Source organism: Drosophila rhopaloa, unplaced genomic scaffold (genome assembly GCF_018152115.1).
Source record: "Drosophila rhopaloa isolate 14029-0021.01 unplaced genomic scaffold, ASM1815211v1 contig_203, whole genome shotgun sequence".
NCBI lineage: Eukaryota > Metazoa > Arthropoda > Insecta > Diptera > Drosophilidae > Drosophila > Drosophila rhopaloa.
In genome coordinates this window covers 329,346-353,158 of record NW_025335088.1, presented here as the reverse complement: position 1 = coordinate 353,158, position 23,813 = coordinate 329,346, and the positions used below count along the sequence as shown (strand labels likewise).

At 39.3% G+C, this 23,813-nt stretch overlaps 2 protein-coding genes across 8 annotated transcripts; both read left to right on the top strand.

Moving 5' to 3' along the window:
• Positions 1-579: 579 nt before the first annotated feature.
• On the top strand, positions 580-10,688 carry LOC108038990. Of its 7 annotated transcripts, none has more exons than XM_044460532.1 (10): positions 580-698; positions 765-966; positions 4,611-4,947; positions 5,000-5,119; positions 5,186-5,620; positions 8,004-8,024; positions 8,989-9,148; positions 9,210-9,451; positions 9,507-9,671; positions 9,728-10,688. In XM_044460532.1, exons 1-10 carry the CDS (start codon positions 680-682, stop codon positions 10,298-10,300), a joined length of 2,274 nt encoding a protein of 757 aa, XP_044316467.1. In that variant the 5' UTR covers positions 580-679; the 3' UTR covers positions 10,301-10,688. The 7 variants fall into 7 exon arrangements, 6 of the variants coding, with proteins under 6 accessions (XP_044316467.1, XP_044316470.1, XP_044316468.1 ...); XM_044460533.1 differs by having other exon boundaries at positions 596-681; XM_044460534.1 differs by having other exon boundaries at positions 657-707.
• A 6,570-nt stretch (positions 10,689-17,258) lies between these two features.
• On the top strand, positions 17,259-18,008 carry LOC123037880 (proline-rich protein 2-like). Its single transcript, XM_044460655.1, has one exon. The coding sequence runs from the start codon at positions 17,259-17,261 to the stop codon at positions 18,006-18,008; it is 750 nt and encodes a 249-aa protein (XP_044316590.1).
• The last annotated feature ends 5,805 nt before the right edge of the window (positions 18,009-23,813 follow it).

Below are 23,813 nucleotides of genomic sequence, written 5' to 3'. Positions count from 1 at the left end.
ATCCATGTCATTGTGTGTGCAGCCTCGGGAGTAGGAAATTTGGTCTTCGTCGTTTGGATCGTTTCTCGCTGTATTTGTCTAATATACTATTATTACATTTTTGTAACCAATATTTTTAGCTTTATCAAAATCGGATGACAATAGGTGGCATATATCTACCATACTTACGACCAGTTCTACGCCTATCAACATAAAATTATCACCTCGAATTTTTGAAATGTGTACACTATTCAGGTTAAAAAATTTTAAGCGACTATACATGTAGTCCTATATGTAGCTTCCATGCAAACGATCAGTAAAATTTAAAAAAAAATTGTATTGTTTTCAAAGAATTTCGCGTAGCTATTTTTGGCGTAAATGATGGTTATGAAATTTTTCGGATCCATATCTTATTGATAGCTGTTATTCGCGCAGTCCACTCTGTCATCAAATTTCAGTGTGACATCAAAATTTCGACTTGCCGAAGTTAGCATCCGTTCTCGTTTTTAGTTTACTTTATATACACAATATTGCTTGCGATTACTTACTGACATTATACTCACCGCTATTAAAAGCACGATATTTTTGAGATCACTTACTGGCATTTTCTCACCACTATTAAAAGCTCTAGACATGTTATGAAATTTTAGGTATTCATCTGTGGATCCGCCTGTACGGCTGCAATGACGCGTGCATACATATGTGCGTGGATTTGAGAAGTAGTTAAAGTGTTAAAAATTAACTAATTGTTGAAAATATAACATTTTAAATAAAAAATTAAATAGGAATAGGAACCATTTCAACTGCAAATATGACGGAGTCTGGAATTGATTTGGGCTTTGATATGGAGTTCGATTTGAATATAAGTCTGCTAAACGATAACGAAAATATGGATTTTCTACCAAATGTTACTGTAGCAGGCAGTTCTGAAAATGTGGAATTCTACAAATTAAAGTCGTCAACTCGCTGTTTACGATCTGATGAAATGTAAGTTTATTGTAACAGTATAGATTAAAAAATTAACTACATATGCACCATCTATGTACGTTGTCAATGCGTAAGCGCATGTTAATTTATATTTTCATAACCGATATGTGTACATATGTTTACAGATATATTAAAATACATACATACATATATGTGTGTGCGGGCACGATGATATTATTTGAAGTATGATTAGCGCTATTTTATTATCTTATCAGACGATCATATGTACATATGTATGTATGTTTGCGCATATGTAGATACCCATGGATGCATGATTGTTAGCATGTACAGACGCATACAAAAACAACGCAAACCCGAAATTCAGGGATATGTACATGTACATCAATATCTACATATATGAAATACAAATGTACACTGCTCATTAAAGTTATTGGGTATCTATGAACATATGTATATTAACATACATTAACTTATATGTAGGCATTAACTTGAAAGCATCAACAAAATATCCATGTCTCATACAAATATCACCACATCTGGGAGCAAAGCAGCGTTCACCAGAACAATTTGATTCCTTACAACATTACAGAACGTATTTGCTCAGGCATACTAACACGAGTTTCTTATCGATAGCTGGGTGAACTCGATTACTCCCAAAAACCGTTTACACTTGGGATAGTCCAATCATTGAAACGGATATCCTTTGTACTGATTTTTTATTTAATCAGTAGGTATGGTATAGTTGATTCGGGGGTATGGTTCATTCGGCCAAAAAAAGGCCAATTTTCATGAATTTTGTCACACGATAAGGTTAATGTCAGATTAATTATTCTATAAGCGTATCAAAGCAACATTTAAAATATGTTTCCACAAATTTTCATCGAAAAAAAAAATAAATGAGCCGTTCACAGCCAAGCTCCGTAGCCGCCTCCAAGAAAAAAGGTTTTGCGGTGAACAGCATATCTCGTTACTGGATCATCAGAAAAAATTAAAAAAAAGTTTTTTATTAGTTAAGATTTTTTTACAGTTTTTTTTATTCAATTTTTGGATTTTTGGTACCACTCGGAAGTCAAAAATGTGATTTTAGCCTAAAATTCGATATATTAGTTATTATAAAATGAAAAATAATCAGTAAAAAAAACTCGACGTCAGTGCCTGAGGATTTAGGTAAAGAAAAAGTGTGCAAAATTTCAAAACGATTCGGTCAGTAGATTTTGCAGGATCGTGTTCACCGACTTTGAAATGGCAACTTTTCAGGAGAGCCTATTAAAGTTTTGGACTCTCGAAAATCGAATACAAAACGAGCTAACTTACCTACGTTTAACTGTCCATAACTTCAGAAGTTTAACTCCGATCAATCAAACATTTTTACGCAGTATTCTTCAAATGTTGAGCATTCAGAAAAAAAAAAATTATAAATTATAAATCCTCAGTGTCTGAGGATTTAGGTAAAGAAAAAGTGTTCAAAATTTCAAAACGATTCGTTTAGTAGATTTTGCAGGATCGTGTTCACCGACTTTGAAATGGCAACTTTTCAGGAGAGCCTAAATTATAAATTATAAATTATAAATTATAAATTATAAATTATAAATTATAAATTATAAATTATAAATTATAAATTATAAATTATAAATTATAAATTATAAATTATAAATTATAAATTATAAATTATAAATTATAAATTATAAATTATAAATTATAAATTATAAATTATAAATTATAAATTATAAATTATAAATTATAAATTATAAATTATAAATTATAAATTATAAATTATAAATTATAAATTATAAATTATAAATTATAAATTATAAATTATAAATTATAAATTATAAATTATAAATTATAAATTATAAATTATAAATTATAAATTATAAATTATAAATTATAAATTATAAATTATAAATTATAAATTATAAATTATAAATTATAAATTATAAATTATAAATTATAAATTATAAATTATAAATTATAAATTATAAATTATAAATTATAAATTATAAATTATAAATTATAAATTATAAATTATAAATTATAAATTATAAATTATAAATTATAAATTATAAATTATAAATTATAAATTATAAATTATAAATTATAAATTATAAATTATAAATTATAAATTATAAATTATAAATTATAAATTATAAATTATAAATTATAAATTATAAATTATAAATTATAAATTATAAATTATAAATTATAAATTATAAATTATAAATTATAAATTATAAATTATAAATTATAAATTATAAATTATAAATTATAAATTATAAATTATAAATTATAAATTATAAATTATAAATTATAAATTATAAATTATAAATAAATAAATTAATTTCTACAAATTTGTATGTTATTATAAAAAATTTGTTTCTCACCTCTCAAATTAAATTATAAATTTGTTCTCCGCATATGCTATAAATTATTATCAATTTCTACAAATTTGTATCTTATTATGAGCAATTTGTATCTTACCACTTAAAAAATTTAAAATTTGTTCTCCGCATAAACTATAAATCATAACATTTCTAGAAACTTATATGTAAGTTATTATGAGGGATTTTTATCTCACCCTGTTTAATCTATATACATAAATGTACATATGTGTATGCTGAAAGGTATATTTAAATGTACTCCGTATAAAATAAGCTTGCACACATATGAATTTTGTTGTTTACTGTTATAAATGCAAAGTATTTGGTATTTGTATTAAATGAATACAAAATTGCGAGGTGGTATGTATTTAGCAGTATTTTTCGCTCAACGATTAAGTTAGAAAGTTGTCAATGAAACTATAGGACGAACATACTTTTTTTCTATATTTATTTTTAGAGTTTGAAAAATAACTAATGCCTGCATATGCCATTTATTTAAGTTCTTACTTATGTACCGCACATTGTCTTAGAGAGCGAGCTATAACTAGATCCAAATTTATGGAACCTTATATTTTTCGCATCATTAGTGTATATTATTTTGCGAAAGCATGCGTACAACAGGCCCTGTTTTCACATTTTCTAGCTAGATCCAAGATCAAGGTCTTTGTAATAGTCTGAACAATTTCTTAATTGTTAAAAAAAATGTTTTCCTACTGGAGCAGAAAGAGTATTCCAAGCAAAATTGAGGAAAAAAAAGATGAAACATTGTTGTCAAGCCAAAATATTTTAGCAACAGAAGTAAGAATGGACAAGGAAAAGATGGTACCGTCAACTACAGATAAGCACGTCCTGGAATTTCAAGATTTTCTAAGGCGTGTTCAGACCTTACAGATGTCACATATTGAAACTAGTGAAAATGAAGATTTAGTAGTCAATCAGCCCAATATGTGCAGTTTGATGGCTATTGAAGTCGGCGAGGAACCTCCGACCACGTCTGAAACTGATAATATTGATGTTGTATATCCGTTATCGGTACCGCGATCAAGTGATTGTGAATATATGCCTATGGCTACAACAAATATTCGGGTGACAGTTGGTATTGACAAAGATTTAGAAATGATTCTTGAAATGGATCCGAGTATTGTTGATTTAGGTGAAATTGGCATTGCCGAAACAAGAGAGCCGCGCATTGTGGGTTTACCTCCACTTTCGGGTGGGTAGGTATTGACCTTTTTATCACAGAATTATTTTCAATTTGCGCAAAATACTTGAAAAAATGTAAACTTTTAAATTTCTAACTAACAGACCGACATTCAAAACTGCCACTCCTACTTCACGGACGCAACTGAAACTTCAGTTACAACGGGAACAACATCAACAACAACAACAAATGATCATACAGCAACAGACACTGGATTCGCCAGACCCAAAAATGCATCTATTGTTTGGCAGTGGACAGGGATCCATGGAATCTGAATTCATCGACAGCGGTAGTACGAGTGCTTGTGGCAGTGGGTCATCTAGTTTAGAACAAATGTCACAATTAGTGCAAATGGATAATTTAATTGATTCGTCAACTGGAGTTAAACTTAAAGTTCCTCTTCAAAGTATTGGCGTAGATGTGCCACCCCAAGTGCTGCAGGTAAACAATATCATCCGGTTTGAACAAAATATTGTACGAAAATAAATTACAGGTCAGTACAGTTCTTGAAAACCCGACTAGGTATCACGTTATTCAAAAGCAAAAGAATCAAGTAAGACAATATCTTAGCGAATCATTTAAGCCCTCTATTTGGGGCTGTCATAACAGCGAAGTAAGTCCTTTAATTTAGTTGACTGGAATATAAATGATATTAATATACATATTTTTAAAACCGTAGATGAAACTGACAAATAACTCTGCGTCGACTGGGAATCTTCAGAGTTCATCCTTAGAGAAAAGCGTCAGCGTTCCGTTGGGTCGTACTAACAGTTTTGCGTGTGACACAGCTGCTACTGCCAAAATATCAATGCATTCCGATGACATAATGACAATTTCACATTTTGGTGACAATTTTCAAGGAAGTGATAACATAAATCCCAATGACCCAATTTTATTGGGACGTATAAACCAAATTTCTGGAGAATCAGTTGTTTCACAAAAAAACACCCAGTTGGGATTTGCTAAAGCTAATTCAAGTCAAAGTTCTTCTGCCATGCGTGCATCTTCAGGAATTATTAACTCAATAAGGCTTTGCAGTACAACAAGCTCGTTGCAGTCTACTTCAGCACCCATTTCGCCAAGTTTAAGCTCGGTTGCAACAAGTGCTTCGGAGGTTAGTATAAGCATTATTTTTATAACAGGTAGCAGCTCTATAAAAGATTTAGCCACAAAAATACTACAAAATTGGCAAAAAACTATACCACAAAACAGTCATACGATTAAGAGTAATATTAAGCCTAGTACTCAGATCGAAAAAAGAGTTCGCCAAAAACTTTAATCTTTCCAGTGTTACAGAATTTTTGAAATGCTTCAGTATTGAGCGCGCTACGGTCGTATTGTCAATCAGCTGGGATTGTTAACAAGCAGTTAAAATTCAACAATTTTATTTGTGGGAAACAGCCTTGAAAGGATGTTCTCAACTACTTTGGCATGTCTGCCGCATAACAAAGAAATTAGAAAACAATATTATTTGAGTTGAATAGTTGTTTTTTTTAATAACTGATAATTATTTGGTAATTTAGAGATCATAGCTGCCCTAAGTTCTTACAGGCGATTTTTCTGGGTTTTTGTTGTGTTTTTCCGTTCATTTTTGACCTAAGAAATACTCTGCTCTGACAACAGACACCCCAAATAATTAAATTTTTAATCTATTCGGGCCTGACGAACGTTCACTCAAAGTTCATTTTACCAGACTGGCAACGCTATTAAATTTTCTGGTATTTTTCGTCTATCTGAGTACGGAGGTGACAAAAGAGCCTGGAGAAAATTGTTCGCCAGCTGTTTGCATCTCGCTCTCTCTCATAGCTGATGAACAGATTTCGTCGATCTGACTACTAGGCTTTACCTTAAAAAATTAAAAAGGATATCTTCCAAAATAAAATGTCGAACTAGAAATGCAGTGTTAAAGTTACGTGACAACGCAAAAATGTTTATAGACTCAAAATTTAAAAAGTAATACCTCATTAATTAATAATAATTTTGTAAGAGTTTAATACTTAAAACAAAAATTACTAATATAATTTTTTTATTGTGAAACTGTATTTTTATCTCTGATTATATTGGTATACTCCAATTATATCTGGAAATTTTCTGTAACCATGTTTTTTACACTAAACAAAATGAACACTATCTTGTTTTTGTGACCTTTCTTCTTTGTTATCATAAGTTAACATACATTTTGTGGTTTTCGAGACTTAAAGACTTTGAAACCTGTTTTTACTATAAGGACGAGAGAACGGGCCTTAAAAAATATAAATTTTATTGTTCCAATAAGAAGCTAATGTAAAACAAGAAAGGAAAGCTAACTTCGGGCGGAGCCGAAGTTAATATACCCTTGCTGAATATTGTGTAAATTATATTCTCCAAAACTATTCATATGATGCATTCTTAATACTCATAAAAAATCCCAACTTCCTAACTTTAAAATCATCAAAGTTATGGCATTTTCAATCGTTCAGTTATATGGCAGCTATATGATATAGTCGGCCGATTCTTATGAAATTTGGTAGGTCATATTGATTGGCCAAATATGAAACCCATAGAAAATCCCAACTTCCTAACTTTACAAACACCAAATTTCCGATCGTTCAGTTATATGACAGCTATAGGATATCGATATCTTTAGTTCGCGTAGAAACAGACAGACGGACATACTTATATCAACTCAGGATGCGATCCTGATCAAGAATACTTTATAGGGTCGGAGATGTCTCCTTCACTGCGTTGCACACTTTTGACCAAAATTATAATACCCTCTGCAAGGGTATAAAAAGATATTCAAGCTATATATTTCTGTCTTGATGAATAGGTTTTACTACTCAGTTTACAAAGAGAAAAATTTTAAACTGTTTTACAAGAATCTTAATTTAATTTATATTAGATATATTTTTTTAAAAATTATTTTGTGAGCTGTACATCAGCTGTACAGTTCTCGACATGTTTTCGGTAGACACTGGCTAAATAGAAGTTGAGGTTATACAAATTATAAATAATATATATATAAAATATGTAGTTTAATAAATTATATTTTTGCGACTGTTCCAGAGGCCAAGTAGGCAGCATTAAAAATTGCAACGCGCTTATTTAAAACTACATTACCAATTCTTTTGAACTCTTTTATATTTAAAAGGCGAACTTTTTTGTATGAATTATTACTTATCTTTGATAAAACGATCAATATTACTTCACTAACTGCTTTCACTTTTTGTTGTTATCGGAAAACATTCATTAGCATTTATTAATTTTATTGTGTTAATGTTTAGGTTTGATTCAAAATTTATAACAGTTTTCTTTTGTGGATTATTTTACAAACCCGGGTTGAAAGCACGCGGCTATGGTCTGTAAAGCAGTGTATTAATCATCACGCAGTTATGTTTTTGACGAAATTGCGTTATGTTTAACAACCCTAAGTTTTTTTAAAATAAATCCAGTTAGCCAGTCAAGTTTTAATCAAGTGACGTGCTATTTTAAAAAATTAATATTTTTTTTATTTACAGCTACCGTCTTTTGACAGCGATGTAAGTATATTTAGGGTCACTAAAAATATGGTCAGATTTTTAAAAGCATCAACCGATTTTGATTAAATTATTTAAAGGAGTTATTCAAGGGCAAAAAAAGTATTTGTTTCTTCAGAAAATAATTGGTTAAACATTCCTAAAAGTTAGTACGAGCTAATAAAAATTTATTGAAATAGCATTCAACTTGAACAACTCTCTGTGAAACCGTTGGAGTTGTTTAAATGTTAGGCCTTGTACTCAGATCGAAAAACGAGTTCTCCAGCCGAAAATTTTAATCTTTTCAGTGAGATAGCATTTTTGAGAGTTCATCAGTTGTGAGCGTGCTATGGTCTTACTGCCAATCAGCTGGCAATCAGCTCAACTACTTTGGCAAGACATGAATGCCACTATATAAAGAAATTAGAAAACAATATAACTTAAATTTAAAAGTTGTTTTTTTTTTAATTACTGATAATTATTTGGTGATTTAGGGATCATAGTAGGCCTAAGTTCTTGCAGGCGATTTTTCTGGGTTTTTGTTGTGTTTTTCCGTCCATTTTTGACCTAAGAAACACTCTGCTCTGACAACAGACACCCCAAAAAAATACATTTTAAAATTTTTTAATCTTTTCGCTAGGGCCTAACGAACGTTCATCCAAAGTTAATTTTACCAGACTGCCGACGCTATGCAATAAATGTACAGACTTGTCTTGCCAAGGTAGTTGATAATATCTTTTAAAGGCCCTCTCCCGCAAATACGATTTTTGAATTTTAACTGCTTGTCAACAAACCCAGCTGATCGACAGTACGACCGCAGCACGCTTAATTCTGATGAACTCTCGAAAATGCATTCACACTGGGAAGATTGAAGTTTTTCCGCTAGCGAACTCGTTTGTCGATCTGAGTACTATGCTAATCTGTGGCTACAGACTTTTTTATGCCAATTTAAATTATTTTTTGTAAATTCAAAATGTTTTGGTTTTAGCCAGATGACCTTTTCGATGATATATTGCAAAATGATTCGTTTAACTTTGATAAGAACTTCAATTCGGAGCTTTCAATTAAGCAGGAGCCTCAAAATTTAACTGATGCTGAAATAAATGCCTTGGCAAAAGACAGGCAAAAGAAGGATAACCACAATATGAGTAAGTTTTCCAAATCCATTTTTTTTTTTATTAGTTAACCCTTACATTTCATTAATTTCAGTTGAGCGTAGGCGACGTTTTAATATTAATGACAGGATCAAAGAGCTTGGTACTCTTTTGCCAAAAGGCAGTGATGCCTTTTACGAAGTTGTTCGAGATATTCGTCCAAACAAAGGGACAATCTTGAAGTCCTCTGTAGACTATATAAAATGCTTGAAACATGAGGTGACGCGGTTAAGACAAAATGAGTGTCGTCAACGTCAAGTGGAGTTGCAAAATCGAAAACTAGTTTCTCGAATAAGGGTAAAATAAAAGTAAAGCAAGAAGATTCTATAACTTTAAATATAATTATTTCTAGGAATTGGAATTACAGGCGAAGTCAAACGGAATTTCTATATCAGACTACCATTTAACATCTGTATCAGCGCCTTCTCAAGCTAACGCATATCTTAAAAGTACAAGTCTGTCGCCATCCGTTTCTCGAAGCCGTCGATCAGTTTTTGACCTACCCGTTGAAAAAAAAGTAATCTTAAATCAAATATAAATTTTTCATACTAATTTCGTAATTAATTTATAAAGGTACAAGTTATACACAGTAGTGATGTCAATATGGGAATGAATCAGATCGATGAACTCATGGAGGATTGCAAGCACCCAGTACAAGGCGGGGACCCGATGTTGTCTTCACATAGCCACATGCAATCTGCACCGCAATCGCCGTCTGCAAATCAATTGAATTGTGAAAGTTTTGAACCAAAGAAAGTCTCGGAAGCTGAATCAGGTCTTTTTAGGGACAAGTCTAGTTTAGGAGCAGATGATTGTTGCAGTATAAATTGTAGTACTTCTTGCTATATTCAGCACCATTTACCTACACACGAGGGTCATCCAAATCATTGCCACCATCCCAGTATACGTGATATCCATGGCTTATCTGACTCAGTTCAAAGCTCTGAGTTTAGTAGGCTTGATCATTGCGATAGCAATCCACTACTGTCATCTTCCCATAGATCACTTGGTACAGTAGACGAAGATCAGCATAGTTCAGTTGATATATCTGCGGTTATGATAAACGACTCACTTTCCTCATTAGTAGATGACAGAAACAGTGAGCCCATGCTTCTTACTTCTGACACGTTAGATATTGACTTGTAAATTAACAAAATGTGTAGAAACTGAGTGTAGTTTTTATTTTAAAATATTTGAGGTAGTAAGGCTTAGGCTCAAATTCTTAAGGTTCAATATAGTCCAATAAATGTGTTGAAATTCTAAATACTGTACTCTCTCAGTGGTATTACGCATCCAATTTTAAGATAAAACCTTCAAGAATATATTATTATCGGTATTTTAAAATTTTATAAATTTTATTAGTAATTATGTTTTTAACAAATGTATAATTGTTATCTTACCTTAAATGTTATTTATGATTATTCTAACCGACAAAACCTATAGTATATTCGTTACTTAAGTTTTAATAATAGGAAACTTGTGGACTGTGAGGAAACAAATAAAAATATAAATACTTAACGTCAAAAAATACAAATGCATAGGTTTGCGTTGGGACATGCTCTATTTATTTTACCACTTTTACATATTTCTTCGCAAGTAAAAAACATACAAATGACCTTACATACCCTGCACTCTTTTCCAAAATCAAATTTTCTGTCATTAATTTTATTTTGTAAAAGTTAAGCAAAAGAAATCAGGATCAGAAATTGAGTCGATCTTGCCTTGTCCAACTGGCGGTCCAGTACGAGGTCAATATGAACGTCGAGATCTTGACAATTGCAAGAGCTAGAGTTTTTGGGATCTAGCATGCAGATTTTAGTTATCCCTACGCTGCGCTAGTTTATTTAAAGTTTGGCCAAACCCATTATAACGCCCCCAAACTTTTGAGAGTCCTGCTAGACGTCAGCTATCGGACAGTATATGTCGGCACCAAACTGGGAAACTTATTTGGCGCCCCATTGTTTTAGAAGTTACTAAAAATTTGTAAGTGCTAATTATGACGGCACTGCATTTTTTAAAAATATTTCATATTTCAGCGAAATAACTAATAGCGTGGTGGATTTGCTACTTGCTCTTAACTCTTAATGTTGGCACAGTTCTTCGGCAGCCGCAGCGCCACCCAAAATTGACAAAATGTGCTATCAGCCGGTGGCATATTTATTTGAATTGTGAGGAGTCTTAAACTCCCCACAAATCCCGATGCAGGAGATCGGCTTAGTAACAGCGGAGGAGGCGGGAAAGCCCGAGAAATGAAGGGCATCCAGGTCAAACGGGAAATATTCGGACCTTGGACCCTCATATGGCAAGGGCAACGAAATCATACAGTAAATTGGCGGACTTCGGACCCACCTAAAGAGGACACACCGTGAATTAACGGTACCTCGATGGACCTTAGACCCGCGCCCGGCAAGGGCAACGAGGTCATACGGTTAATTGGCTGAATTCGGACCCGGATAAAGAGGACACACCGTGTCCAGTACTTCAGTAAACCTTGGACCCGAGCTCGGCGAATGAAATAACGGCACCTACAGCGCCTATAAAAGGACGGCGCAAGCGCAACTCGGGACAGTACGAGTGCGAGAATCAGAGCGAGTGCGTGAACGCGGAATAAGTAAATCGAAACCGAAGTGCCCAAGATCAAGATCGCAAAGTCGAGACGCCGAGCGACGACAAGTCTACAAGGCTGAGGCTGCAACGCTGAGATCCAACGGTGGTAGGTCGGGTCAAATCAAACTTAGGGAGTCCTTGCGCGGTGTCAGGCGATAAAGGTGGTTAGACGATAAGGGAGAACTTTGTTCTACCTGCTAGGCGATAGACCTTGCCGACAAAGTCCAGGCTGAACTCCGGGAGCCAGGCGATAAAGGTGGCTAGGCGATAAGGCGAAACTTGGTTTCACCTGCTAGGCGATACACCTTGCCGGCCCCGGTAGAGAGGTCTCATAACAACCAGGGTTTTGGTGAAGCCGTCCCGATCTCAGTCACCCGGAGCAGCAAGCCGAAGCAACGCAATAGCAGGCTAGGAGCGACGCAGCAGTAAGCCAGGAGCGACGCAGCGGCAAGCCAGGAGCGACGCAGCAGCAAGCCAGGAGCAACGCAGCAGAAGACAGCGACAACGGGCAGCAAAACAGTAGCAATAAGGCTATATTTAAGCACTAACCTAATCCTTTCTGGCGTTATCCTTTGGTCACGGACAGTCACTCAATATAAATTTGGTGGAACAAAACTAAGAATAAGGTCGTTACATCTGGCGCACAAGAGTGAATGTCCTGACCAAGAAAACAAAAAGTTCCGAGATGGGGAAGTCCTCGACGAGGTGAGCCAAGTTCTGGGAGTAGAACTTGAGGGCTCAGTCGAGTCGATGAGGAAGACTCTGGGAGACTTCGTAGACCAGACGGCAGAGTAGCCGGACATCGAAGACTTGGTAGCATCGGCCGTCAGCGGGAGAGTAGCCATGAAAGGAAGGAGAGCACCGGGACGCACACTCAGGACTACGCAAAGGTAGCCAAGCAAGTCCGGGAGTTGAATTTCCGCTACGACGGAAACGACAAGCCCTTGGAATTTTTGGAGCAAGTAGAGTGGTCAGTCGTGACTTACGGTCTCGACATAAACCTGATCCCACGAGCAATACCGGAGCTACTACAAGGTAGAGCCTTGAAGTGGTTCATCGCCAACAATCGGCACTGGGAGACCTCGGGAGACTTTATCTACAGCTTCCAAAATTACTTCCTTCCCCGAAAATACATGGCGAAGCTGGCGGACCAGGTCAGACAAAGGAAGCAAGCCTACGGAGAAAGTTTTAAAGATTTCATGGTTTACATGCAGACCCTGATGCGGCCACTAAAATATGTCGACCAAGGAAACCCTGGAAAGGATAAAAGAAAGCAGCACGCCGGCACTCCGAATGTTCATTCGCCCGTACGAATGTCGACATTTGGACACCTTGATGGCGCTGGCAGACGACAATCCCCGTAAGTAGCAAGTGCAGAGCCATCCAGTACCAAGGCCAAGAACAGACCAGGGTGCGGTGTGCAGGTGGTGCCATGAGGACCCGGACGCACAACCAAGAAATACGCCGTGCGGCCACGAACCAACAAACAATCACGGCGGATACGTAGCGAATCCTACCCAGGCCTGCCGCAGAGGCGGGGGTCCAGATCACTGGGCTAAGGAATGCCGAAATCAACGGCTTACGTTCTGCTGACTGATCGACGCCCTGGTGTTGGGATGGAATTTCCTCACCAGAATCGGGGCCGAAGTCGAGTGCGCAGGACACAGAGCGTCGATACCGGCAAAGGATAGACGAGGAGGATGGCTGGAGGAGAAACTGTCGGTGGCAATAGTGGAATCATTGATCCACGTACGCTTTCGCGTATCAGGACGACATTATCGTCATCGGACGGACGCTAGAAGAGCACATGGAAAACGTAAGGGAAGTGTTCAGGAGGTTGGCAGCCACCTAAAAGTTAACGCTGAAAAGTGCAAGTTTTTCAGAAATGAGCTGCAATACTTGGGGCTCGCGTAACAGACCAAGGCATCGGAACAGACCCATAGAAGGTATCGGCTATTGCATTAATAAAACCCCCGGCTAACGTTAAGGAGCTGGCGTCGTGGTACAGGCGTTTTGTGCCAGATTTTGCAACGTTGGTCCAACCGTTGAACAGCCTGCTCCGAAAGAGCACAAAATGGGAGTGGACAGATAACCATCAACAGGCTTTTGAAGCCGTCAAGGCCAGGTTAATCGCAGACCCAATCTTAACGTGCCCCGATTTTTCGAAGACGTTTGTGCTGCAGATCGATTCTATTCTCACACACAGTTCCTACCAAGACGAGAGGGTGAGCTCGTATTCCAGCCGGTCCCTGAATGAATCAGAGAGAAATTTCTCAGCGACTGAGAAGGAATGCCTGGCAATCGTGTGGGCCATACAGAAGTTAAGGCCATACTTGGAGGGCTACCACTTCAAAGTGATAACGGATCACATGGCACTGAAGTGGTTGAATAGCATCGAGAGCCCAACCGGAGAACCACGACTTACCGACAGCCGGTCACATAGGCAGTCGGAAGACAATCGCCAGGGTTGCAGCCAGATACCATTGGCCGGGAATGCACCGCGACATAAGGAAATATGTGCAAAACTGCGAGAGCTGCCTGCGGTATAAGCCAAGCCAACTACAGGCGGCCGGAAAAATGCTAACAAGTACCGGAGGAGCCGTGGGCCATCGTATGCGCAGATTTCGTCGGCGTTAAAAAAATTCCTGGGTGAGTTAGGCGTCCGACACCAGTTCACGGCCCCATACACGCCCCAAGAAAACCCGATGGAGAGAGCCAACAATGATCGCCCAATTCACCGGGGCAGACCGGAGGTCTTGGGACGAAAAATGGCCAGAATTGCAGTTGGCCGTGAATACAAGCGAGGCTGAATCCACGGGATATTCGCCAGCTTTCGTCACCCAAGGAAGAGAGCCCAGGTTACCCAACTGTACGACGAAGAAACAATCGGCACCGGAAGGCAAACTCAAACTCCGGCCGAAAACGCACAGAAGCTGAAGAAAATCTTCGAGCTGGTGAGGCGGAACATGGAAAAGGCAGCGCAGGATCAGGCACGCCACCACAATCTCCGTCGACGCCCATGGACACCAAACATCGGGGACACAGTCTGGGCCAAAGAACACCATCTGTCCAAGGCAGCAGAAGGATTTGCGGCGAAATTGGCACCAAAATACGATGGGCCGTTTAAAATAATAAATTGTAATTCGGCAGTGATATGCAATTTGCGGCATTGAAATACAGGCAAGGAAAAAACCGCCCACATTAGGCAGTTAAAACCGCAAAGCATTGGTGGCCAGACCCGGAAAGCGAAGCTGAACTCAGCGGGGGCACACAGTACCTCATCCAAAAAGAGGGAGATGCATTAGGAGAACAGGAGAGGGAGGGTCATAGGATGCGGATATCGTTACCGGGTAACGCACACAGAAGAGAGGACCCGTCGGAGCCCAGTAGCAAGGGAGAGTCCAAATGCCACCGCGGACAACGGAAAAAGGAGGCACGGAAACCGGCACAAGACGGTTCTATTCAATTCAAGTCGCCAAAATGAACGCAAGCTGCAGCAGTAAGTCGTCAAGGGGAGAGGTAGGGGGAAGCGGCACTGGGCAACAGCCAGCGGCGAAATGGAGGTTCCGCAATCCAGCTGCTGGCGTCCCCGATGGTGTTGCGATCCCCGTCACCTGCCCTGGAGACGGAAGACGAGGGACGCATTACCGACGTCAAGTTGGCATCGGAGGATAAGGCCGGCGTCCGGCTGGCAGGCCAGGAAGCCGAGACCGAAGGCATCGCTCTGTAGGTTGTCGTTCCGGAGGATCCGGAGGGCCGCAGCCGGATTCGGGCGGGACCGGTTGGGCGACGAGACGCCGTCGGGCAGGCCGGAGGAGCTTCGACGGATTTTCTCGGCGGATTTTTTCGACAGATTTTCTCCGATGTTGTGCGGATGGTGTTCGCCCAGCGGGCGGTGGCATGGGCAGCCGCCGCGGCCAGAGAGTGGCAGAAACGGCTGGACCAGGCAGAGGCCGAAGAGGCCTTATTATGGGCGCAGCCGGACCCACAGGAGCAGTCATCGCCGCCGCCGCAGCAGTCTCCGCAGTTAACACCGCCGCCACCGCCACCGCCACCGCCACCGCCACCGCCACCGCCACCGCCACCGCCACCGCCACCGCCACCGCCGCCGCCGCAGTCTCCGCCACCACAGTCTTCGCCATCACCACCACAGTCTTTGCCGCCACAGTCTTCGCCACCACCACCACAGTCTTTGCCGCCGCCGTCGCCACAGGCACCGCCGGAACTGCCGCCATTGCCGTCACCAAGGAAATTAGCCCGGCAGTCGTTGTGCCCGGAGTCAGCAAACGGCGGACAGCGTCCGCTACCGCATCCCGGCGGAGTCGTAAGGGTGTTGAAGGCGAAATAAAAAAGCCGGACAAGCTTTGCAAGTTTTTTTTTTTTTTTTTGTATTAAGTTACTCTCAACCTCGAGCAGCTGAGAGAATTATTTGGCCTCCTCGTGCGTGGTGAAAACAATTGTAGGCGATGAATATCGAATGATTGTTTGTATTAAACAAGTTGATGAATTTTAGTGATGATGTTTAATGAGATTTCGTCGGCGTTAAAAAAATTCCTGGGTGAGTTAGGCGTCCGACACCAGTTCACGGCCCCATACACGCCCCAAGAAAACCCGATGGAGAGAGCCAACAATGATCGCCCAATTCACCGGGGCAGACCGGAGGTCTTGGGACGAAAAATGGCCAGAATTGCAGTTGGCCGTGAATACAAGCGAGGCTGAATCCACGGGATATTCGCCAGCTTTCGTCACCCAAGGAAGAGAGCCCAGGTTACCCAACTGTACGACGAAGAAACAATCGGCACCGGAAGGCAAACTCAAACTCCGGCCGAAAACGCACAGAAGCTGAAGAAAATCTTCGAGCTGGTGAGGCGGAACATGGAAAAGGCAGCGCAGGATCAGGCACGCCACCACAATCTCCGTAGACGCCCATGGACACCAAACATCGGGGACACAGTCTGGGCCAAAGAACACCATCTGTCCAAGGCAGCAGAAGGATTTGCGGCGAAATTGGCACCAAAATACGATGGGCCGTTTAAAATAATAAATTGTAATTCGGCAGTGATATGCAATTTGCGGCATTGAAATACAGGCAAGGAAAAAACCGCCCACATTAGGCAGTTAAAACCGCAAAGCATTGGTGGCCAGACCCGGAAAGCGAAGCTGAACTCAGCGGGGGCACACAGTACCTCATCCAAAAAGAGGGAGAGGACGATACGTGGTATCGAACGCACACAGATGCATTAGGAGAACAGGAGAGGGAGGGTCATAGGATGCGGATATCGTTACCGGGTAACGCACACAGAAGAGAGGACCCGTCGGAGCCCAGTAGCAAGGGAGAGTCCAAAGGCCACCGCGGACAACGGAAAAAAGGAGGCACGGAAACCGGCACAAGACGGTTCTATTCAATTCAAGTCGCCAAAATGAACGCAAGCTGCAGCAGTAAGTCGTCAAGGGGAGAGGTAGGGGGAAGCGGCACTGGGCAACAGCCAGCGGCGAAATGGAGGTTCCGCAATCCAGCTGCTGGCGTCCCCGATGGTGTTGCGATCCCCGTCACCTGCCCTGGAGACGGAAGACGAGGGACGCATTACCGACGTCAAGTTGGCATCGGAGGATGAGGCCGGCGTCCGGCTGGCAGGCCAGGAAGCCGAGACCGAAGGCATCGCTCTGTAGGTTGTCGTTCCGGAGGATCCGGAGGGCCGCAGCCGGATTCGGGCGGATCCGGTTGGGCGACGAGACGCCGTCGGGCAGGCCGGAGGAGCTTCGACGGATTTTCTCGGCGGATTTTTTTCGACAGTTTTTCTCCGACGTTGTGCGGATGGTGTTCGCCCAGCGGGCGGTGGCATGGGCAGCCGCCGCGGCCAGAGAGTGGCAGAAACGGCTGGACCAGGCAGAGGCCGAAGAGGCCTTATTATGGGCGCAGCCGGACCCACAGGAGCAGTCATCGCCGCCGCCGCAGCAGTCTCCGCAGTTAACACCGCCGCCACCGCCACCGCCACCGCCACCGCCGCCGCCGCAGTCTCCGCCACCACAGTCTTCGCCACCACCACCACAGTCTTTGCCGCCACAGTCTTCGCCACCACCACCACAGTCTTTGCCGCCGCCGTCGCCACAGGCACCGCCGGAACTGCCGCCATTGCCGTCACCAAGGAAATTAGCCCGGCAGTCGTTGTGCCCGGAGTCAGCAAACGGCGGACAGCGTCCTCTACCGCATCCCGGCGGAGTCGTAAGGGTGTTGAAGGCGAAATAAAAAAGCCGGACAAGCTTTGCAAGTTTTTATACCCTTGCAGAGGGTATTATAATTTTGGTCAAAAGTGTGCAACGCAGTGAAGGAGACATCTCCGACCCTATAAAGTATATATATTCTTGATCAGGATCACCTCCTGAGTTGATATAGCCATGTCCGTCTGTCCGTCTGTCCGTCTGTCTGTTTCTACGCAAACTAGTCTCTCAGTTTTAAAGCTATCGAGTTGAAACTTTGCACACACCCTTCTTTCCTTTGCACGCAGTATATATGTCGGAACGGCCGGGATCGGCCGACTATATCCTATAGCTGCCATATAACTGATTGATCGGAAATGCCATAACTTTGGTGTTTGTAAAGTTAGGAAGTTGAAATTTTCTATGGGTTTTATATTTGGCCAATCAATCCGACCTACCAAATTTCATAAGGATCGGCCGACTATATCCTATAGCTGCCATATAACTGATTGATCGGAAATGCCATAACTTTGGTGTTTGTAAAGTTAGGAAGCTGGGATTTACTATGGGTTTTATATTTGGCCAATCAATCCGACCTACCAAATTTCATAAGGATCGGCCGACTATATCCTATAGCTGCCATATAACTGAACGATCGGAAATGCCATAACTTTGGTGTTTGTAAAGTTAGGAAGCTGGGATTTCCTATGGGTTTTATATTTGGCCAATCAATCCGATCTACCATATTTCATAAGGATCGGCCGACTATATCCTATAGCTGTCATATAACTGAACGATTGGAAATGCCATAACTTTGGTGTTTTTAAAGTTAGGAAGTTGTGATTTTTTATGAGTATTAAGAATGCATCATATCAATAATTTTGGAGAATATAATTTACAGAGTATTCTGCAAGGGTATATAAACTTCGGCTCCGCCCGAAGTTAGCTTTCCTTTCTTGTTTTTTTTTTTTTTGGTATTAAGTTACTCTCAACCTCGAGCAGCTGAGAGAATTATTTGGCCTCCTCGTGCGTGGTGAAAACAATTGTAGGCGATGAATATCGAATGATTGTTTGTATTAAACAAGTTGATGAATTTTAGTGATGATGTTTAATGAGTAAGAGTATCGAATGATTGGTTCAATTAAACATGTTGATAAGTTTTAGTGATGATGTTTAATGAGTAAAGCCTAGTATCCAGATCGACGATAACCGTACGCCAGTCATGAGAGAGAGCGAGAGGCAAACAGCTGGCGTTCACTTTTCGTCGGCCCTTTTTTTCACGTCGGTCCACAGATCGACGAAAAAAATACCAGAAAATTCCATCTGCGGAAATGAACTTTGGGTGAACCCTAGCGAAAAGATTTAATCTTTTGGCGTGCGCCTCTCACTGAACATTATAAAAAATGGAGGGAAAAACTCAAAAGACTCGCAAAAGTCGATTGCAGGAGTTTACATGTGAGGACAAAATAACATTAATACTATCTGGGTTGCCTCTTGTCAGAGCAAAATGTTTTTAAGGTCAAGAATGTACGAAAAAACACAATAAAAGTGCAGCTATGAACTTTAAATTGGCAAATAATTATCAGTAAATTAAAAAAAAACAACTGTTAAATTTAAATTGTTTTGTTTTTTATTTCTTTGTACAGCGGCAGACTTGTCTTGCCAAGGTATTTGATAATATCTTTTAAAGGCTCTTTCCTGCAAATACGATATTTGAATTTTAACTGCTTGTCAACGAACCCAGCTGCTTGGAAACAGAGCTGATTGACAGTAAGACCGTAGCACGCTTAAATCTGATGAACTCTCGAAATGTTGGTCACACTGGAAAGATTAAAGTTTTTACGCTAGCATACTCGTTTGTCGATCTGAATACTAGGCTTTAGTGACAATTAAAAATAAGGTGAGATGCATCTTCTGGTACGTTGCATGTGTCGCATAGATTATTGTTAGCATTTGTCAAAGCCATGACCGCTCAACAGACGGTTGATTTGCTTAATTTTTAACCGATTGAGGTCACATTTTGTATCCTTAAACCAAGGCTTTGAAGTAACATATGGAAAAAGGCGAGTGAAACCTTTACCCCTTCCGCTGCAGTATAATTATATTCATTTTCCCATTCCATGTGAATTTGATTGTATATAAGTGACGTATACGCAAATACCCTAGCTTCCACACCCAACATACAACCTGTATATCCAGAGATACCCATTATTCCAATTGTCAATAACATACGTCCAGAGCCTACTATTGCAGTTATTCAAATCAATCCGACATAAACATTTAACCCCTCAGACATAAATCTTTCTCACGCCTTCGATCGGCGGCACCCGAATTATAAACACTTTAAACGCCTTTATCGACGACGGCAGACATAAACAATATTCAGACCTTTAAACAAAGGGTCCAGCCTGAGAACCGATTCGTCAGCATAAAAACTTTGGCCAATCCAAATTAATTAAACAAAAGATGCAGCCTAGAAACCATCCCATCAGGCCACAGTTTTGACCAATGAAAATTATCTAATCAAAGTCCACTTTCGCTGATCGCGCGCTGTCACCGGTAGAAGCCTTAGTTATAAGAATAATGCATTTTGTAAAATCAGTTTAAGATTGGGGATCTAACTTAAAAGAACTTTACCAATAAAGACTCCGTTATATATTAAAATAAAAATCGCTTTTTATACCCTTGCAGAGGGTATTATAATTTTGGTCAAAAAATGTGCAACGCAGTGAAGGAGACATCTCCGTCCCTATAAAGTATATATATTCTTTTTTTTTTTTATTCATAAATTACATACATAGACCAAATAAATATATATATGAAATCCAGGCTTGCGGGACTGCCGTGAAGCATTGATTCGCAAGGCTGGCTGGCCTGTCTATCCGTCTGTCTGTTTCTACGCGAACTAGTCTCTCAGTTTTATAGATATCGAATTGAAACTTTGCACACACCCTTCTTTCCTTTGCACGCAGTATATAAGTCGGAACGACCGGGATCGGCCGGGATCGGCCGACTATAGCCTATAGCTGCCTTATAACTGATTGATCGGAAATGCGATAACTTTGGTGTTTGTAAAGTAAGGAAGTTGGGATTCGTTTTTTTTTATGATTCGCTTAGCGATGTAGTTATCTGGATGAGATTTTTTCAACGATAAAACCCCATTGAGACTATCAGTTAAAATAGCAATTTTAAAGTATTGGTTATCAATGCTTTATCTATGACGATTAATTCAGCTGTGAGTGAAGATCATTTTTTGTTTGTAAAAAAAACTTTTAATGGCTTCTGAGCTTTTATGAACAAGAGCGCAACCTGTAAAATTTTCATTTACAGAGCCGTCAGTATAAAATAATTAAAATTTTTTGGACAATAGATAATTAATTTTTTTCCTGGATAAGCGAATTTATTAGGGTAGCATTTGCTGATTTTTTATTTAAACAAGAGACTTTAAAAAGTCTGTGTCCAAAGGCACGATGGCGTCAAAGATGTATTTAAATTCCGAATATATTCTAGCATAGCTTGTGTTTTTATACCCTTGCAGAGGGTATTATAATTTTGGTCAAAAGTGTGCAACGCAGTGAAGGAGACATCTCCGACCCTATAAAGTATATATATTCTTGATCAGGATCACCTCCTGAGTTGATATAGCCATGTCCGTCTGTCCGTCTGTCTGTCCGTCTGTCTGTTTCTACGCAAACTAGTCTATCAGTTTTAAAGATATCGAACTGAAACTTTGCCCACACCCTTCTTTCCTTTGCACGCAGTATATATGTCGGAACGGCCGGGATCGGCCGACTATATCCTATAGCTGCCATATAAATCGGAAATGCCATAACTTTGATGTTTGTAAAGTTAGGAAGCTGGGATTTTCTATTGGTTTTTTATTTTTGATTAATCAATCCGACGTACCAAATTTCATAAGGATCGGCCGACTATATCCTATAGCTGCCATATAACTGGTTGATCGGAAATGCCATAACTTTGGTGTTTGTTACTTTAGGAAGTTGGGATTTTCTATGCGTTTTATTTTTGGACAATCAATCCGACCTATCAAATTTCATAAGGATCGGCCGACTATATCATATAGCTGCCGATTGCAAATGCCATAACTTTGGTGTTTTTAAAGTTAGAAAGTTGGGATTTTTTATGAGTATTAAGAATGCATCATATGAATAATTTTGGAGAATATAATTTACAGAGTATTCTGCAAGGGTATATCAACTTCGGCTCCGCCCGAAGTTAGCTTTCCTTTCTTGTTAGCAATAAAAGAGTTAGACAAAAGAGGCTACAGGTAAATCGTATGCAAAAGTTTTGGCTAACTCTTTAGCAGTTATAAATTTTTGTCTGAACTCCGGGGGAGTTCAGACGCTAAATTATAAATTATATTTATAGGAGTTGATGACATAGAGCACGTCGCAAATAAAAATTTATATGCACTTTTATCTTTTTAGAAACAACAGTAGAAATATTAGCAAATGATGAACATGAATACTCTAATTTAGAGCGTACAAAGGCTTTATAAAATAAAAGCGATTTATTTGGGTGAACACCAAAATGACAACCACTGAGCATTTGCAGAAATATATTAGTTTTATTGGCTTTGGAAATAATCTGATCAATATGATTGGCTGAGGAATTATTAGCCTTAATAATTCTACCTAAATAGTTGATTTTTTCTACTTCTGATATTGCAATATTATCACAGACTATGTTTGCAGGCTGTCTTCTTTTATTGAAATGTATGATTGATGATTTATTGGAATTAAAAGTAAGATTGTTGATATTGCATAAGTTATTGAAAGCAATTATTTTAAGTTCTAAAATATCTCTAGCTTTTGCAAACTGTCTATCATAACACACTAAAAAGAAATCATCTGCATACTGAAAGAGTATACAGTTTTCGTCATTGATGGAATGAAAAACTATAGTATAAATATTAACAAGAAAAGAAAGCTAACTTCGGGCGGAGCCGAAGTTGATATACCCTTGCAGAATACTCTGTAAATTATATTCTCCAAAATTATTCATATGATGCATTCTTAATACTCATACAAAATCCCAACTTCCTAACTTTAAAAACACCAAAGTTATGGCATTTCCAATCGTTCAGTTATATAGCAGCTATAGGATATAGTCGGCCGATCCTTATGAAGTTTGGTAGGTCGGATTGATTGGCCAAATATAAAACCCATATAAAATCCCAACTTCCTAACATTAAAAACACCAAAGTTATGGCATTTCCGATCAATCAGTTATATGGCGGCTATAGGATATAGTTGGCCGATCCCGGCCGTTCCGACATATATACTGCGTGCAAAGGAAAGAAGGGTGTGTGCAAAGTTTCAATTCGATAGCTTTAAAACTGAGAGACTAGTTTGCGTAGAAACAGACAGACGAACAGACGGACAGACGGACATGGCTATATCAACTCAGGAGGTGATCCTGATCAAGAATATATATACTTTATAGGGTTGGAGATGTCTCCTTCACTGCGTTGCACACTTTTGACCAAAATTATAATACCCTCTGCAAGGGTATAAAAAGAATGGGACTCAGACAACTACCTTGACATACACCTTTGCTTTCAACTATTTCTTGGTTATTACTTACTAAAACTCTTTTTTCTAGAAATTTAATTATGAACCCTATATATGCACTATCAAAATTATAACGCGGCTATAACTTGCATTCCTTTTGCTTTAAGATTTGCTATATTATTTATTACGTCATTAATACTGTTAGCGTACCACTTGAGTCGCTAAGCCACTTGATGTTCACGGACAGCGCCAGCTCTGCCTGAGCTAACTTTTCTATTTTTACTAACCCTAGCGTAACTCCTTAACTCCTTGTGTATGAG